The 20,463-nt window shown below is 43.7% G+C and overlaps 1 protein-coding gene across 2 annotated transcripts; it reads right to left on the minus strand.

Annotated features, from left to right (window-relative positions):
• On the minus strand, positions 1-19,689 carry LOC121864876 (insulin receptor-like). 2 transcript variants are annotated; one of them, XM_042364041.1, is made up of 28 exons: positions 18,483-19,689; positions 17,816-17,961; positions 14,103-14,243; positions 12,711-12,839; positions 12,359-12,467; positions 12,036-12,172; positions 11,499-11,613; positions 10,886-10,999; positions 10,438-10,585; positions 9,572-9,786; positions 9,130-9,310; positions 8,685-8,851; positions 8,048-8,239; positions 7,601-7,805; positions 7,371-7,487; positions 6,982-7,079; positions 5,944-6,020; positions 5,702-5,789; positions 5,115-5,566; positions 4,707-4,862; positions 4,442-4,601; positions 3,788-4,019; positions 3,406-3,547; positions 2,905-3,076; positions 2,348-2,484; positions 1,689-1,871; positions 1,340-1,561; positions 1-633 (listed from the first exon to the last, which is right to left on the minus strand). In XM_042364041.1, exons 1-28 carry the CDS (start codon positions 18,691-18,693, stop codon positions 514-516), a joined length of 4,566 nt encoding a protein of 1,521 aa, XP_042219975.1. In that variant the 5' UTR covers positions 18,694-19,689; the 3' UTR covers positions 1-513. The 2 variants fall into 2 exon arrangements, with proteins under 2 accessions (XP_042219975.1, XP_042219976.1); XM_042364042.1 differs by lacking the exons at positions 11,499-11,613; positions 12,711-12,839; positions 14,103-14,243; positions 17,816-17,961; positions 18,483-19,689 and having other exon boundaries at positions 12,359-12,459.
• Positions 19,690-20,463: the final 774 nt, after the last annotated feature.

The following is a 20,463-nucleotide window of genomic DNA, read 5'->3' on the forward strand; positions in this document are numbered from 1 at the left end:
GGTAAGGTAAGGTAAGGTAAGGTAAGGTAAGGTAAGGTAAGGTAAGGTAAGGTAAGGTTGTGTACTGTATATTAGGTAAGGTTAAGTAAGAATAGGTTAGGTTTGGTTAGGATAGGTTGGTTAGGTACGGTTTCAAATCTGAGATGAGCAAAGCCTTAAATCTACGTCTTTGGAAGATTTCCAGCATCACAAATGATCTAGATGACACACAGGTACATGAAGCAGTAGTCCTTGGAGTACTACAATAATTCTGGCAAATGTTCAAAACTCCCAGATATGATATTGAAGTATATATAATAATACCGATTAGAAAGTAGCATGACTGTCATTCTGGCCTAAAGCTGCTGTTTGATGCACTTCTTAGTCGGGGATCACCTCATGGGATCCAAGCGTGGAGGCCCGCCACACTTAATTTTTCTCACCTCTCGAGTTTTCAAAACTTCGAAATTGATAGAATCGTCGACAGCTACTGTAGTGTTGAGGCAGGGAGGGTGGTGGTGGTCGTCGTCCGCGTTAAGTGAGGCAGGGGGTGTGGTGGGAAGGGTAGCGGGAAGAGAAGTGGTTGCTGGTCGTGATGCAGGAGAGTGGCCCACACGACATCCTCTTGTAAGGGTCATCTTGCGTGAGACACAGCTGTGGATAAACACACACACTCGATACAAACAAGCATATCAATGTGTACTAAATTAAAAAAATACACATTTATGCGTGTATGTATGTATGTATGTATGTATGTATGTATGTATGTATGTATGTGTGTGTGGGGGGGAGGGGGCTTAGTTTTCTCTGTTTGAGTTGACAGGGTTACTAAGCATCATTCACAAGGTTTTAGTTTGAGAGTAACATTAAATAGCCACTAGCTGCCTTACTATGTACAATGCCAAGTAGATTACAGAATTAGAAGAGGAAATAGAAGCTTCAATTATAAGACGTTCAGGATCGTCTGTGGAGTGTCCCGAAATTTTGTCATAAATTACCATCATTATAACGTTTTCTTTGAGACCAACTATGAGCGTGTAAATATATTGGCTAAAGAGCACGATTGGTGTCCTGAATGTGATTTCCAAGTGACCCAGCTCCAATTTTCGGTAACGTCTGGCCATGCTGAATTTCGATCGTAGGAAATGTAAGAAATTTCATGACTTAAACTCCCACTGTCATGTAGCATTTTAATGGTCCATTTCTTTGCGTCAGATGTTACTGGATTGGCCATTATTTCTTAAATGGATAGTGTGTTGTATTATAACAAAGGGAATATGACTGGTGGCTGCTATCTCAAATGGCTACACTCTTAGAAGATCCTCGTGTGAAAGAGTCGAGAAAAACTGTTATGTCTTACCATGTCATCATCCACCACGGTGTCATCCTCTGTGCCATGGTCGTCGAGGTTATGGAGAGAGTCATAGTGGTTGTGGTCCAGAGAGGTACTGAAGGAGTGCTCGGCGTCCTCCAGGCTAGGGCCAAGGGAACCACTAGCTATGGAACCTTTGTCGTTGCTCTCGGTGCTCTTAGAGTCACGGCAGCTCGAGCTGTGGAAAAATGACACCCGCTCGAATCGCGCCTGGTGGGCAGCGGGTGTGTGTCTCACTCAATACATGTCTTTTATTATATTGGTCATTATTTACTAAGATTATTTAAACTAACAGACAGTGTTAGGTTTGGTCTCAAAAAAATATCTGGGTACTCACCTGATAGTCTGGGGAAGCCCTGGGCAACAAGAGACGCACCAGCTGAATAAACTCCGGTCGTTCCTTGGGTTGACCTTTCCAGCACTGCTGCATGAGGAATTTTAGAATCTCTGGGCCATTCTCAGGACATTCCAGTCGTGATCCAGATATAACCATGACGTTCACTACTTCGTGAGCGAATCCCTGAATAACAAATAAAATACTTATTTGAGACTTAATATACAACACAGTACTGTATATTACAGAAGCTTCTAATTTTCGTCTTGTTTTCAACTTTTTTCTCAATTCTAGTTTACACAGTTACTGGTACAACCACGGTTGTTATTTTACATAATTCTAAGGTATATTTCGCGCATTACATAATAAAAAAATAATCTTCCAACAAAAAGCTCACCAAATCGAACTTTCCAGTAATAAAAAAAACTTATATAGATACTTTAATTGATTGTGGCAATTGCATCCCTGGTGACGCAACAGTTTAGGTCATATGCCGCTTATATAGATAATATAAAGTACATACTGTATCTCTGATCAAATTTCTACTCATTAAGTTACTCCAGAGATCCTGCAATTCTAAACATTATTTACACGAACTCTGATATTTTTGAGGGACGCAAATGAGCAAGAGAGCAGTGTAGTCAGCCACAGCAGTTCAGTACCTGGTAGGGTAGGGCGCCCCTGGAGACTACCTCCCACAGCAGGACTCCGTAGCTCCACACATCTGAACGAGAGGAGTAGCGTCCATTCTGCAGCGACTCTGGAGCCATCCATCGCACTGGCAGGAATCCCTTGTCAGCTGTGGCCACAAAGCGAGACAACAAGCACTAACACACTAGATGTAATGGCAAGACATAGATGGACCAGACGAATGACTAAACTAGGTCATTCGTCAAAAACCTAATAAAAAAACACACACACACACACACACACAGGTTAGATCATACATTGCCCTCATAGCTGGCATCAAACCTCATTTCACAGGATATTGCAAACTGGACTATTATATTACCTTGTGTATGAGTAATTGAATGATGGTGAAATAGTGAGTTAATTTGGGGAAATCAAACATTTGGAAGCGAGTGAGTGAGCGAGTATGAATGAGTGAGTGAATGAGTGAGTGAATGAGTGAGTGAGCGAGTATGAGTGAGTGAGTGAGTGAGTGAGTATGAGTGACTGAGTGAGTATGAGTGAGTGAGTGTACGGAAGACAAACTTACACTTCTTGTAGTAGTCAGTCTTCAGGTACCTGGTGAGGCCGAAGTCACCGATCTTAAGTGTGAGGTTAGTGTCCAGCATACAGTTCCTCGCAGCCAGGTCCCGATGCACCAGCTTCTTGTCCGCTAAGTACGCCATCCCGTCTGCAGCTTCCAACGCGAGCTCCACCATTTTCTGGGGGAGGTAGAAACTTCAGTGCGTAGTTCAAGGGGCCACAGGCATTATAGCTCCCAACCTAACCTAACCATTAAGATTGGGATTCAGTTATAGTGATCCAATACTAATAGGTCCACAATGCTGATAGCTCCCAATATTAAGAGGGCCAACGATTCATGTACATCTCAGTCCTTGTCTTAATTCCCTATCCTAATACTGCCCCAATATAGGCTAACCATAAGGACAGAAACACTAATGTATTAAATATAAGGCGGTTACTCCCACCTACGTTCATACTTGGTGTACACAAATACACACACATGCACACACACACATGCTACTTGTACCATCTCGGTAAGTGTGCCGCCCGCCTCAGTGAGAAGAAAGGACTTGAGGTCGCCTCGCTCCATCAGCTCCATTACCACATAGATGGGAGAAAACTTGACTACCACACCCACCAGGCGAACCACGAAGTTGGAGTTGATGTCCCTGTCATAACAAACATTACTGTACAGTCGACGTAATGGCAGTACTTGTGAAGAGCAGTAGCAAAGATCCACTTTATCTTCCCTACTGACTTAAAATATATGATGTAAAATTCTCTTCGGTTAGTTTTTTTATACATATCGAAAAATTCGTAAAGAATATTCATTTTTGTATCCATTAGGTATGATTTTAGAGACCCCTAACAAACGAGATTATTAATAATGTCAAGATCCCGTGACTTACTGCATGAAAACCGCCTCTTGCAGAAACCTTTTAACATCCCAGCCGGTGGCTTGGTTACTGAGAGCCTTGACAGCCACTTTGACATCTGAGCCAGAAGTCACTGACAGGACACCCTTGTGGACCGTGCCGAAGCATCCCTTCCCCAGCTGGTGTTCCAGGTTGATCTCTAGAGCATCACGCTGAATGACATATTCCTCCTTTATGTGTTGCAGTGTGTCACCCAACAGCGGCTCTGATAAGCAGATAAGTTTGTATAGTATTTAGTGTGTGAGAGAGAGAAAGAGAAAAAGAGAAACCCCAAAAAAGAGAAAGAGAGAGTTAGAGTATTCGCTTCAATCCACTTCAGCTTCCTCTGTATCACTGTTTTCGTGATCATCCCCAACGTTTATTAGTGTTTCAAGGGACTATTTCCATCTTTGCACAACAACGGCCCGTGAACACGCTAGTTTATTACTGTGTGTTGTAATGCAAGGATTCCCTAATACCCGAAGATCAATATTAAATACAAATTGTATTAACAAGTTTCATTTTGCCAATTTTCAGATTTACCCATTTTATGTTCTTCTGATACAGCCTTCATCACGAGGGTGTGAGTCAATTATACTGACTAGTTTGTCATCCTATAAATTCTACAAACAGGATCAATTTTCATACCTTCACAGTTGGGGATGTGATTCATGAACTCTGGGGTGGTGGGATTAGCTGCTTTTCGACGTCCCCACAAACAGATCGTCATCGTCACAAGGCAGAACAACACCATCCCTACAGTCAGTAAGGCCACCAAGAAGGGCCAATACCAGAAGAATTCTGAGATCTGTTGACAAGAGTTAAAATTATCCAGGGTAAACACTGAACCTGCACAGGTAATAGATCGTTAAACATCAAGTGAAGGCAAACAAGAATAATCAAGAAGTCTGACCTGTATGGTTCTGGTGGTGTAATGACCATCGCCACCAAGGGAGCGGAGTTTAATACTGAAGACATAAGTGCCAGGTTGAAGCCCCTTCAGACGATAGGTATATCCTTCCCTCCGTGCCTGCTCCTCCATCAAACACTCCATCAGTTTGCTCTTGCCCTTTCGGGAGAGGACATTAGCATGTTTAATGGGCACAACTCCTGATAGACCCTAACCTTACCTAATTTAATCTAACTTAAGACGGTCCAATCCTAATCAGCCCTAGAATTACTGGAAACCCTATTTTAAAGCTAAGTTTTGATTCGGAAGAACTAGGGCTGGAACCCATCTGATGCAGAAGTGGGGTAGAAATGGTCGTCATCAATATATTCCTAAAAAAAGAAAACTCAAATCCAAGACATAAATACTGACCTGAGGAGCTTCTTTGTGTGAGTACTGGATGAGGTAAGCAAGAGGTGGGCCATTGGGGTTCTCCGGAGGTTCCCATCTGAGGAGGATATTACTGCCAGTGGTAGTGGTGGTGCTACTAATGGAGAGAGAGGGGATGGAGGTGGAGAGGGTGGAGATGGTACTGATGGAAGATGAGCGGGTGGGGGGTCTACTGGTGGAGGTGGAGGTGGAGGAAGAGGGGGTTAAGGGGCTACTAATTGTGGAGAAGGAGGAGGAGGCAGTAATGGCAGAGGTAATACTAAAGAAGATGGAGTAGTCACTGGTGTTAGTCTCGCTACTGTTCTCTGAGACGATGCTGTAGTCTGAAAAATTCTGGCCATGTTTCTCTCTCAGTTGGTTCTCTTGCTCACCTGAAGTGACCTCGCTTGGCTCTTCCTCATTGGCCGAAAAGATAAGAATCTTATTCCTTGACTCTGAAATAAATTTAGCATGGTTAGGTTAGGTTATTAATATTGGAAGGTTAGGTTATAGGAAAAGCTAGATTAAATTATGTTTGGCTGGGTTCTAGGTCCAGTTCCAGGCCTAGGAAACAGTGGGACTTAACTTACCCTGAAACAGTGTGGCAGATTCCAAATTCGTCCAGATGCTACACAACGCTTCCCTATTGACTGGTGTGTGGCACGCCCGCACCCACACCTGTGAGTACATATTAACCCCTTCAGTATAATCCCTTTCTCCTAATTATTATGAATCTACCAATTAAGTAAGATATATTTACCCCTGAGTTCGATGATTTAACCCGAGTACAATATTTAATTCATTACATAAAATATAAATACATATAACTGACCCTGTAGTTGGTGAAGTGGTGTAGACCCGTGATGTTGATGGTGGTGGTGTTGGTGGAGGTCCACTTAGTGATACTTTCTGCCACAGGAACCAAAATATATTAATGATAAAAGCCACGATGAACAGCTTTTAGATTAAATTAATCCAATTCCTTATATATCCTAATATGATCCTGAACAAGTTAAATCTAAACCAAAAGGATGAATATAATCACATACCTGTAGTTGAGATATAGAATCTTTCCTCACAGTACAATCCAGATCATTATTTTATATAAGCATAGAGACGTGACTTGCAAAAAGGTGTTCTTAAGGCTCAGTAGTGCCTTAAACATTTGTGGTGTCATATACCAAATGATATCAGACTCCAAGTTGTAACGAGAAGTGTTGTTAAAGCTAACGTCAGTGAGACTACTTGTGTTTTGTAGAGGAAATGTTTGTTGATGTTCAAGATCAGTATTACTACATAGCTCAGCTACAGCCAACCCAAGAAGTATCGAGACTCCAGGCATCAAAAAGAATAAGAAAGTAATATCTCCGTTAGCTGGAATCCCTCAAACCCGGAACTCTCTGATCCGGAATTGAAATTTAATCAGAAAATCGTTCCCAAAGCAGGAATTTTAAGGAAAATTCCGGATTTGGGAACGATTTTCCGAGGGGCACATTTTCCGTAAAATTCTGAGAAAATTTTCCTGATACGCGGAAAATTCTAGAAAATTTTGGGGGATGAGGGATATTTTTCCGGGTCCGAGAGATGATGTACAGTAATGGGCAATTTCTGGAACTTCTGAGACCATTTTTTCGTTACCCGGAAAATTCCGGGGATGAGGGATTTTTTTCCGACTTTGAGAGAGTCATCTCGTTACCCAGAAATCTCTCATTCCCGGAAGTGTTCTGCGCCAATTGTTCCGGCTAATGGAGATATCACTTATTCCACCAGACTGGGGTCTCGATACTTTTTAGACTGGTTGTACAGAAGGTGTACCTGTACTGTATTACTACATAACTCAGGTACAGGAAGTGGTGTTGGGGAGTCTTACCTGTACCATTAGTAGAGCTGAGATGGGGTCCTACATATGTATGACCAATTTTCGACCAGGACACACTAGCCTGCCTCTTCACCCGGTCCTCAGAACCCCTGGAAAAAACAGATATTAAAACCCTCTATCTAGCCAGAAAAAGTACATAAATATGAATAATTACAACTAAGGTTATCAACAGTATTCTGGATAAATTTTCCTTTCCCCACATGGGAAATGAAGTAGTATATAGAAGTAACCAAATCCTAATTTCTGACATTTTATGGCATTTACTTCACATTGTTTTGGTTAGATTAGGATGAATATTATTATATGGTTCTGGAGTTTGGTAGAGTTTTCATACTTAACCTGCATTACTACATGACAAACGGAGGAGAAGTGTGAGTTACGTATTAGTGTTGGCTGATGCAGGAGGGACGACTTCTTCACGCTGCAGGTGGGAGGCTGAAGCACCGGACCAGGCCAACATAGTAGTACTGGATGACCTTTCTTCATCTTCATCGTCCCTGTAAAAATAAATCATTTAATGAAATAAACTGTATTTGAGGACACTACAAATATATAGCAGTATAATAATAATAATAATAATAATAATAATAATAAGAAACTCTGATCTCACAGTTTTATATATATTAAGCTTGACATATAGTCATAGAATTCTATGTCATATTGTCTGTCCTCCTTGGTAACTACTGAGTGCGAGACAGGACAAGGGCAGCACTTAGGAGCGTCCTCTCCTCCTTCCTGCTCCTCTGTCCTGTTGGCATCAGGTGCCACCGTTGTTGTTGCTTCTTTCCTCCCACTCAACTTGCCAATTCCCCCAGCTGGAATCAAGTAATAATAATACAGAAAATATCATTGGATTTGGACGTGTGGAAAACTTGGTCCTGTAACATAAACATGACAAATATAATATACAAAGATGTCACATATGATCACAGAGAAAAAAATCCAATAATCCACTCTCTTTGGTACTGACTAAAGGGATGTAAGAATGGGTGAAGATCTGTTAAGAAGAAAATATAAGAAAAAGCTTCTGGAGTACATGATATAATACTGTACTTACGAGGCTCGTAGTCATCACTACACACATAACTGCGGTTATAATCAGAGGAGGTGGAGGCAGGGTAACGCACCACCTGGTACAGGACTTCGTAAAGTGCGACCCGGCCGTTGGGTGTGGACGGCTCTAGCCAGGTGAGCACCAGGTATGAGGCTCCTTTCTCCTGCACCTTCAGCTTAGTCACTGGGGACGGGTCTGTCGGAGAGGGGAGTGGGTGCAGGACTAACAATAGTAGTTTTCCTTCCCTAGGTCTGAGAGGATATAACGTTGAAACATTTATGAGAGCAGATGCTACGAACCCATGGATAATCTGTCCTTTTCTTAGTTCATCATCTTGACTTTTCTCCCATTATTTGTATGAGATAGATAGGATAATCTAAACACCAAAAAGATTGTAAATGATCCTGGAGAGTCAGGGAGATAATTAACATTCAGAATAAACTTACAGGGGGCACTAGTGAGAGACGGTAAGAGTGGTAGCCCAGATGATAGTGAACCAGTAATAAGAAGTGATCCTCAATGCTGGCACTGGTGTGAAAACTTATAACTGGTGGCAAGGTTAGGTGACCTTAGGACAAGAAATAATATTCCCATGTGGTACTAGTATGAGGTAACCCTTGGAGACAAAAGTGGCACTCACCGGTAGGAGGAGTGGTGATGTAGTGGATAGCAGAGCGGGTGGCGGTTTTCTCTGTATCGATGTTGTGTACGGAGACGTAAAGGGCGTAGCGGGTAAAGGGTCTGAGGCCCCTCAGCATCACGTTACTCCTCTTCTTCTCAAAGTTAAGGAAGTATCGCTCCCATAACCTGCACCACACACACGATTTAGCCTTTCGTTGGTTACGTAGTAAGACTGGGCGACAGAGAGTATGGTTTGCCCAGGTGTAGAGAAGTGTAGTGTGTGTTCATGTGTAAGGCAGTGTAGTGTGTTCATTTGTAGGGCAGTGTAGTGTGTCTTGGTGAAGGAGCAGTGTAGTCTTCTCAATCATAAGGCAAACTTATTGACAGTTTTTAAGTGATACAAATAATGGCAATATTCTACACCCCAGTATATGCATCACACGTACAACAATATAGTTACTCACAGTTTATCATTACAGGCATCGCGGCCCTGGTAGTACGTGACATTGGCGTCGGTCTCCCTGTAGTAAACGTAGTAGCCGATGACATAACGGTGATCGAAGACTGTGTTATGGGTCCACGACACACTGATGGTACCCAATTTCACTCCAATTTGAATCTCAATAGACAGGTCAGTGCCATAACCTGTCAAAATGAACACTACAGCGGTCACAAAAAATTTTACCAACTTTAACTGTGAATGAAAGTTAAGAACATATTATCTGTGAATTATACCGCTTCATCAAATACAAACACAGAGTTCAGGTGTCATTAAATTTTCTGCTCATTTGAATTTTTTATGTTAAGGCTGAGTTTCACACAACTAATCCAATAAGTATCGGGACCCCACGAGTCTGGAAGAATATGAAACATCGGATGAAATATGTTGGAAAAATTAATACAAACATGGTGCGACGTCCTCATTCGAGTCATTGGAGACATCATCAGGAGAGAGGAGAGTCACACCGGTGAGGTTGGCCAGTTGGTGGACGAGTTTGGGGCAGAGAAGCGGGTTGTAACGGGAGAAGAGTGTCCCCTGGGCGATCACGAGGGAGTGGTTATTCTGTGACATGTCCCACAGCTCCTGTAGGTTCTCGTTCTCCAGAATGTACAGCGCGTACCTGAGTGACACACATAAGCACGGGTATTAGGGCAAAGGTATTCCTACACAGGTACTAAACGACAGGTAAAACTACTCATACACATTCTACAACACATGCACCCCTTCATATGTTTTATAACACAGGTACCTTACACAGGTGTGCCTATATACAGATTCTACAGTGTAAATGGAACAATACCAACATTAAGTTGGAAATGCCAATATGTAATCGTTACCGTGTTAGCGTTACAATACAAATGTTTTGGTATTAATGTTACAATAAAGATGCCTAGCTATAAATGTTACAATATAAGTGTTATAGTGTTAATGTTACAATAGAAATGTTACAGTGTAATGTTACAGTGTAATGTTACAAGTACTACAGCCTTGGTACTTAAAGTGAGGGAATTACTGTACAATGCTGGTGGTAGTGTACTGATGCCATAGTGTACAGTTACCCACTAAAGTCCTGTCGCCTCTCCTTCTGCTCCATCGACCCCGAGATTCAGACTTATGATTCCAAAACATTTATGGACAGAATAATGCATCAATGTCTACTGCTTCAGGTTCGCAAATCTGAATCTAGAGTTTCGTGAAGCAGCAGGAGAGGCGACAGGACTTTGGTGGATGACTACATCTTTAACAATACTAGCGACAGTATGATACACACTTGTCATGTACCCGGTCCTCGCCACCTATTAACTCCAAGTTCCTGAGGAAGTTGAGGGAGAAGAGCGTGTTGGAGCCATAGACGCGGATGTATCCCGTCACCACCCGCAGCTCTCCAAGGTTCTCCTCCAGCTGCTCCATCAAGTTCCCTGGTGAAGGAGGACATGTGAATGATAAACACCCAGTAGCTTAACTGGGGCACCTGTAACTCCCCCTTCCCTCTTCACACACTTCAAGGATGAAAGGATTAAACCATTGTCGTCAAAAGTTAAACCAACGTCCAGAAAGGGTTAAATATCATCCTCAAAGGGTTACATTATCGTCCAAAAGGGTTCCATTATTTTCAATAAAGGGTTAAATCCTTCTCCTCAAAGCAGGTTGGGTTAGACAGCAACATTTAACACTTGAGAGATGTCAGCAGTAAGGTAGTATTGGGATGCAGTACTCACAGCCGCCGTCCACAGAGATCTGCAAGTTGCCCTCCACCCGCTGGCACCCACGTAGCCACCGTCCAGGGTCACTACTGGTGATGGTCGCCCCTTTACACGTAGTGGTGCAGTCACCTGTTGATAGTTCCCAAGATGACCAATGTTAGAACAACACAACGCACAGAAATACTGAACCATGCATTTTTTTTTTTTAGGTTAGATGACCTGCAATAACCTAACTTAATGTAATCTAATTTCATAAAAAATCAAACCTACCATAACTTAATCAGCCCTAACCCAACCAATCTAGTCCTAACCTATGCTAACCTAATCTAAAACTTAATCTAACTTAAACCAAGGTAGACTAACGTGGCATACATAACCTAACCTACAATATCCATTAGACTGGCGGCCATCATAATTGTAGTCCATTTGCACCGAGTCTAATTCTAATTTTTAGATCAAATTACCTACATACCAATGAGGATTGGCCTCTAATCCTTATGGTTTGGTTATGCTGAGACCTAATAAGAACTGTGCCACAATTATAATGGATAAGTTGGAGTCAATTACGGGTGAAGCCCGATCACTAGATCACAGAGGATTTGGAGGTGGGGTGGGGGGCAGGACTTACCATGACATCGCACACATACATTCTTTGACTGCCTTTCGTCGGCGTCCTCAAGGGTGTACAGCTTCCAACCAGCACTGATACAGGACTCCCTATTGATGCACCGATAACCCATATGCTGCCAGAGCCACGCAGGGATTATGAGTTAGATCTTAGTGTATTAATAATAATAATAATAATAATAATAATAATAATAATAATAATAATAATAATAATAATAATAATAATAATAATAATAATAATAATAATAATAATAATAATGTTGAAATTAAATAACATAGAAATCATTTATGAAGTGCACAATACGAACCGACCTAACGTTAGCAAAATTACCTTAAGATCATTAAGTTAGATTACATTTCGTAGGTTAGAAAAGCCTGGCTTGGTTAGGTTGGATTTGGATGGTTAGGTTAGAGGTTTAATAGGATCGTTGGTTCGGTTAGGTTCGATTTGTTTGGTTGGATCTTGTTGTATACTGATGACGGGAGTAGAGGTAAACAGTCGGGTGGATGGATATATACACTAATGAGATTGACTCACGTGTACGGGGTTGGAGGAAGTGGGGGAACAGGCAGCAACACACGTGGAGCCATCCTGGTAATTCCTGCAGGCGACGCAGGCGGAGGCATCTTGGGGCTTCAAGCAGCCTCCCACACATTCATCGTGGCACTCCTCACCTGAGAGTGGAAGACACAGGTCGCATGGTACAGTATATACTTGGCCCTACAAATATTATTACAATGGTCATAAGATAACTTCCCAAACAATGAGTGAGTGAGTGTGTGCGAGTGTGTGTGTGCTATTGAGTGTGTGTATGAGTGAGTGAGTGTGTGTGCGAGTGTGTGAGAGAGTGAGTAACATACCTTGGTGGCAGGTACCGTACGCGGTACAGCGTGTGTGGAGGTGTGTGAGTTTGGTGACACAGTTGCCTCGCTCCTCACAGGGGTTATAGATACACATTCCGTAGTTGTCCTGCCCAGAGAGGAACAACACACAGTTACACGTGACTACAGACCCGAAATTCAGCAAATAATTTCTCGCTGAAGAACTTAATTTGTAACAGCTTTAAGATCATAATAATTAACCCTTGCTAAAACGAGGCCCATACGAGATTAAATAAGACAAGATGTTTTGAGAAAGAACCTTCACCCTATTATATATCCGAAGATGTTAATTAAGGGACTATTTTAAGTTTCATTGTGTGTGTAATGTTACCTCTATGACATTGTCGTGGTAATCGGTGGTGAGACTTCGCCAGGCATTGTCCATTCCGGGACAGAGGCTCCAGTTCTTCGCCAGGCGCACAGAACCTTGCAGGATGTGGGTCAAATTCGCCAGTCCTAGCTGTAAGGGGAAAAGATATGTCGATGAGAGAGAGAGAGAGAGAGAGAGATTTTGTCTGCTTAATTTTCGTCAACACTGAGAGCTCGGCATCATGTGGCGTGTCAGTGGGCCAGGTTTAGTGGCAATGTGTTAGGCTTAACATCTGATACACCGTAATGGACAGTCGCTTAAAATTTTACACTAAAGCTGTACAGGTATAGTTCTTTCCGTTCCCTGACCTTGAAGTTTATTTTCATAATAACTTCACCAAATACAATCACCCTGTACCTCTGCCTCTGGGTGATGGCTTCCCTATATACTTTAACAGTCATCTGTGTAAAGCTTCTTCTCTCTATTGAACTTTCCGAAAAAATCCTACTTCCATCTCTGATATATATTCATTATCTATCTCATAGGATCGAGTTGAGGACCTCCCGGCGTCTCAGTTAACCTTTGCAATAATCTCTCGTGCTTAGATTTTTCCTCTCACCTATCTGTTTCTTTCCTGTTTCGTCTTTCAGTGTTTCTAACTATCGACTTTGTGTATCCCAAGTGTATTTTCTCACTGTCACATTCGTAAGTCAACACTGGTAAAACGTCTTTAAATATTTTCGATTTCAGACAGCAGTCATGTTGCTTTTGATATTTTATTTCCCATTAGAGCTAAAACCCAACATGATTATGAAGCAATTGACCAATCACGTGACAGCCACAGTGGGGCTGAGCGGAAGGAGTGTATTGGAGCAGTATTCACCCACGTGAGATCACGAACTAAAAGGGGGCTGAGTTTTGAGGGGTGAGGTTGAGCGGACCATAACAAAAGGACCTCCACTCTTTTTACAGAGGCGCAGGACAGATAGAGAGGAGCTTCCTGGGAGTAGTGGTGCAAAAGAGACGGTGTTAGGTAGAGTGCAGCTTTAACAAGACCAGCTGACGCCCGCGGTCCTGATGGTGGCGCCGTCCTGAATGTTTGATCAAAGAAAAACCGAAACCTTTCTTACGTAATTACTGAATGTTTAACGCAAGTCTTACTAAACTTTCTAAACGCAATTCAATATTTATTAAAATGAGTCATATTAACTTTCTCATGAAATAGAATATCTTACATGAGCCTTATTACATCCTCACACGTGTCGCTCACTGTACATGATATGACCCCTCAACACCTACTGTATACGTTATATAATTATGATTCTCTATCACACCTGTACATAATATATGACTCGGCTACAGAATTCCCAAAGGTAAGTAACTTTCCGCCACTGTGACTACTTGGACACTGACCTCCTGCAGGTAGATGTTGCCAAAGATAACAAGGGCGTGTCCATGGAAGAGCGTATCGCCCCTGATGACAGCGAGGCGAGGCAGTAGGTGGCGTAGAGTCCTTAGGTAAGACAAGCGATAGAGCAACACGTAGCCTGTCACCTGTGAGGGGAAGATACAAGGTGAGTGTTTACCTGTCATCTTATTTATCAAAATAGAAGGAATTTAACTTTTTACTGTACTACATCCATAATACTAAACCTACCTCAGGCTTCCCTCTACACCCCACCCCACCCCACCCCCTCTTTGGACTGGGACCTTCTTGATCAGCCATCTCTCAGGGCTGCGTGTTACCAGGGAGGACATTTAGCTGAATATTTTCTCCCCAGTTAAGTCCAATATTATACTCCAGAAGAGTCCAGAGCATCAAATGAGATTTAGTTAAATGAAATTCATAATATTACTTTCCATTTCCAAAAATAAATTCATGTAATTATATTGTCATTGTAGTGATTATTACTTTTTTTTATCATTATATTATTCAAAATTTTAACGCAAACAACTATTTAAAAATAAACATATAATTAGCGGTTAATTGATGTTCGTGAGGATCAATTAAATGCTTAAGTAGAGAATAAAATTGGCTCCTCTTACCACATCCACGTGTAATAAACATTATAATCTCGGGTGCCACCGCCTGGACGCAACACACCATCACCACCACTACCACCACACCACCTTCACCACCACCACACCACCTTCACCACCACCACACCACCTCCACCATCACCACCACTACCACCACACCACCTTCACCACCACCACACCACCTTCACCACCACCACACCACCTTCACCACCACCACCACCACACCACCTTCACCACCCACCACCACCACCACCACCCCACACCACCTTCACCACCACCACCACACCACCACCACCACCACTCCACCTTCACCACCACCACCACACCACCTTCACCACCACCACCACCTTCACCACCACCACCACCACCTTCACCACCACCACCACCACACCACCTTCACCACCACCACACTACCTTCACCACCACCACACCACCTTCACCACCACCACACCACCTTCACCACCACCACCACACCACACCACCACCACACCACACCACTTCACCACCACCACCACTTTCACCACCACCACACCACCACCACCACCACACCACCACCACCACCTTCACCACCACCACCACCACCACCACCACCACACCACCACCACCACACACCACCACCACCACACCACCTTCCACCACCACCACCACACACACCACCTTCACCACCACACCACCACACCACCACCACCACACCCTTCCACCACCACCACCACCCACCACCACCTTCTCCACCACCACCACCACCACCACACCACCACACCACCCCACCACCACCACCACCACCACCACCACCACCACCACCACCACCACCACCACCTTCCACCATCCACCACCACCACACCACCTTCACCACCACCCACACCACCTTCACCACCACCACCACCACCTTCACCACCACCACCACTTCCACCTTCACCACCACCACCACCTTCACCACCACCACACTACCTTCACCACCACCACCACACCACTTCACCACCACCACACACCACCTTCACCACCACCACCACCTTCACCACCACCACCACCTTCACCACCACCACCACCACCACCACCACCACCTTCACCACCACCACACCACACCACCTTCCACCACCACCACCACCACCACCACCACACCACCACCCACACCACCACCACACACCACCACACCACCTTCACCACCACCACCCACCTTCACCACCACCACACCACCACACCACCACCACCACACCACACCACCTTCACCACCACCACCACCTTCACCACCACCACACCACCACACCACCACCACCACCACCTTCACCACCACCACCCACCACCACACCACCTTCACCACACCACCTTCACCACCACCACCACACCACCTTCACCACCACCACCACACCACCTTCACCACCACCACTACCACCTTCACCACGACCACACCACCATCAGATATCACAGTAAGACCTCTCTCATGGTCGCAACACGCTCTTTCCTGATAGGATTATATTATTGGCCAGAGTGAATAGCGTCATCAGACCCCTTCATCAGCTCAGCAAGGTGTACCACCACTCCTGCAGGCTTCCTCCACACCCTTTACAGCACACAAACCTCATAATAACGACCACCACTGCATTTTTTTTATCCTCCCATTAAACTGCATGTTGGGAACAGATGTCAGAACACCAGACCAAAGTATACGCACAGATAAGAGCAACTTCAAACTGTCCGTCTGTTATCAATCATTACTCATTTGTTATTTTATCATTCTGTACATCATAATCTCTCGGTGATTTTAAAATATAATCGAATCTAAAAAGAAATAGAATTGTTTTGCTGCAAAATACCAAGACGTGTGTTGGTGCATAATAAACTTGGCAGCTGACGACTCTGAAAGAATAACAGCGTACCCTAGCAGTTTGCCAAGGCGCATTTTGTCGCTGGGGAAAAAATCGCTATCCATCTTTTTCTTTCTTAAATATTCTGATCAGACAGATTGAGTCTTAAAGTGATGTTGTTAGGGCAGAAGAAACATGACGATACCTAATTCACGGACAACTTCATTGATTAGTCAGTAACGAATGATACTTTATAGAATATCCCCGTTCCCTGCCGCCTCCCCTGTTCCCTGTCACGTCCCTGTTCCCTGACCCCCTGTTCCCTGTACCACCGTTTCTTTGCCCCCTGTCCTCCGTTCCCTGTCCCCCTTTCCTGCTCCGTGTCCACCCCGTTCCCCGCCCCTCTGTTCCCTGGCTGACCTTGACCGCCGGCATGCACCACCAGTGTTACGACTAGTGGTGGATTATTCTATGTATAACTGACTGACTGAGACTTGTACCAGCGTGGGGTTCTCTGGGTCACACCCCTTTACCACCACCTAATACTATACTACTGGCTGGCTCGCTACACTAACACACTACACCAAACTCGCTACACTACACTGACACACTACACCTGACTCGCTACACTACACTAACATACTACACCTGACTCGCTACACTACACCTGACTCGCTACACTACACTAACATACTACACCTGACTCGCTACACTACACCTGACTCACTACACTACACTAACACACTACAATTGTTGGTAAATCAATGACTCAGTCGGCTGCATTTCAGTAGCAAAAGTTCGTGACACTTGATGCTGTGGCTGGTGTAGTTGTTGTTGGGCTGAGAACTGTGTTATGTCAAGACCTCTGAGGGCAGTTTAGGTAGGCCCCAACCTAACCTAATCTAACCCAACCCAACCTAATCTAACCTAACCTAACTTAACCTCATCAAACCCAAGTTAACCCAACCCAACTAAAACTAAAATAACTATCACTGTTGGACCTCATTAGGACAGAGAACTAGTTGACCAGTTACCATCCCGCATTTCCCTCCCTAACACAACTGTCCCATCAGTTACACAGAGGATACACTTGAGATAAGGCGACGTGTATCATATAGTGTTTAAGATCCCGTGATAAGAGTGGAATGCTGATGATAACTACCACTACAGACATCATCCAGGTGTTTAATGACCTTCTGTGTCTTACCTGTACTCACCTGGACTAACTCTTTTAATTGGCGTATGGTCTGACCCGTCACCGAGACCAAGTGCGTGTATTCTTACCTGTGTTAGGTTAGGTAGGCCAAGGTGAGGCCAGGTAAGATTACGATCATCGATAAGCTGCAGTCGTAGATGGCCCTCAATGACGCTACACTTCTGGTACTGCTCTAACTCACTCGCGTTCCCAGTGATCTCTATCGTCTCACAAACTGGAATGGAAAATTTTTTGTGTAATAGTTTTGAAGAACATTTACTCTCGGTACATAAACTGTGAGGTGTGTGTGTAAACAATAATAATAATAATAAAAATAATAATAATAATAAACGGTTTATTAATAGAGTTGCAGCCGGTGGCTGAAAATATACAAACTTACATGTGATGTAGACATAATATATATACGTTCAATACATTTACAGGGCTGTACAGTACATAAATCAGGAGCTGCTTATTATTTTAACAATAGATGGGATGGTGCTATTCTTATATCTATCAGTGCGGGCTCTTATGTATGTGTGTGTGTGTATATGTGTGTGTGTGTGTGTGTGTGTGTGTGTGTGTGTGTGTGTTTATAATAATAATAGGAAGAGGAAAATGGGTTAAATGCGTCACTGGATCTAAATTTACAAGACAAATAATGGAAGTTAAATGAGAAGGAGTCAATATCTTACATTACAAGCAAAGTGGGTGAGTGAGTGAGTGAGTTTCACCATAGTTAACTACACAACTTACTGTGATGGCTGGAGTCTTGAGGCTGGATGACGGTAGCTACTGAGCCTGGCACCATCACCACCGTCAGCACCAGCAGAGGTACCACACCCTGCAGGCCACACATCACCATACTACGGTGACACTCCCGACTGTACGATTTTTGACGACATTCAATGCTGGTCGTCGCAAACAGACAATCATTGCTGCAAGCTTTAAAGTGTTCCGTCATCATTCTATGGTTCTTGAGAGATTCGTTGTGGGGGTAAGAGGAGCTCTGATAGCAGGGTAGGCCACTAGACCTCTGTGAGTACACTTCTTTTTTTTCGCCACTGATTGGTCTGTTAGTCGTTTGGGTGGTCGGTCACGTTTCTGTTACACACACACTGTTGGTAAGTACTAGGCATGTACTGGCTCCAGAATGTACACAACTTGCGCTAGTGTTGGTCACTTGTGTTCTTGAAAGAGCTCACACTTGTTATGATGGTGGTGCATAGATAACCGTCCGTTCTGCGGTGCTTCTGTCAGAGGTATGGTCAGCTGTGGTGGTGCCTCTACCAGGTCTCTCCTCCTCACTCCCTTTACACAAATGATCACGAGAATTATACGAGCCTTGATTTCCACACTATTTTTCCTTCATAATTTAAGTTTCGTTGTAGACGATACGTTGGAAGTAATAAGGCCACCGTGTGACCTCCAAAGGTTTACCTGAATGTAAGGTCTTTATTGTGTCTATATGAACATTAAGTATGTGTCGCTCCACAATACACCTTCACGAGTAAGTTATGTTGACACTGTGTTGGTGGTGAACATGTGACGGGCAGGCGTCTATCCTGCTTGAGTGTTGCCTGTGTTAGCAAAAACGGTGAACTGACCACGCTATTAACATCACATATCGACTCCGTCAGCGTTATGCACAACAGTGACACCACAGTATAAGTATTTTTCAATAATAAAACACCGTGACTAATTGTTTACCGACGTCAGCAGTGTTCATGTCGCTAACCGATGAGTAGACACAACTCATGAGGAATACAGTATTAAAGTTCACAAAGCAATGCGACAATAACAGCTAACATCTTGCATATACATTAACAGGTGTTTATGTGATATGACACGAGTCGTTGTTTTAGTGTTGGACAGAAACTCCACACTGCATAGAGTAGACAAAGGCAGGTGTACAGCTGGTGACACAACCCTTTCCCCCCGCGGCACACCGAACACTGAGCCCGCCTGTTGCCAAATACGATGCCTCGTGTCCCAGACTGGCAGGCAAGCAACCAAGCAGGTGGAGCAGACAGCGGCAAGCAACAGAAGCGCCCCACCCCCTCTCCTCTACCAAGTGCTGAACCGGAGACCTAAGTTGCATGACGCCGAGTGTTTCATGCACCAATGTCATGATCTCTCACTCTCTCTTGCCAGTCATAAACGATTGTTTTAATGAAGGCAGAGAAAAATTCAGAGTAAATCTCATGACAACAAGTCTTACTGCAGATTTTTCTCTCGTTAACGCTCTCTTCCATCAATAATCCTTTCCATGATACGCACATTCTATTCAAGATTCTGTAACATTATCTCATACACAGCTGTAAAGGAGAGTTTACTGTATACAGAGAATTGAATGAAGTTAAACTGCTTTCAGCCATTTCCTGTATTCACATATTTAAAGTATTTCTGATGCTTTGCAAGTAGCCACGACTCCGTGTGTGTCTCGTGGAAAGAAACTAAGTTACCAGTGAATAGACATCTAGTAAGATATTGTTATTTTTTCGTAAGCTACGACTAAAACTAGACATATAGCGTGTGTGTGTGTGTGTGTGTGTGTGTGTGTGTGGCGAACTGTGGCAACTATTTGGAGGTGTTGTTGCTAGGGCGGGTGTGGATGTGTGCACGGTTGCGTGTGGTGTGTTTGCATGTGTGTATTTGCATGTGTGTATGTGTGTTTGTATGTGCGTGTGCTTGCATGTGTGTGCGTGTGTTTGCATGTGTGCGTGTGTACGCGTGT

The sequence above is a fragment of the Homarus americanus genome, unplaced genomic scaffold (genome assembly GCF_018991925.1).
Source record: "Homarus americanus isolate GMGI-L3 unplaced genomic scaffold, GMGI_Hamer_2.0 scaffold38488, whole genome shotgun sequence".
NCBI classification, from domain to species: domain Eukaryota; kingdom Metazoa; phylum Arthropoda; class Malacostraca; order Decapoda; family Nephropidae; genus Homarus; species Homarus americanus.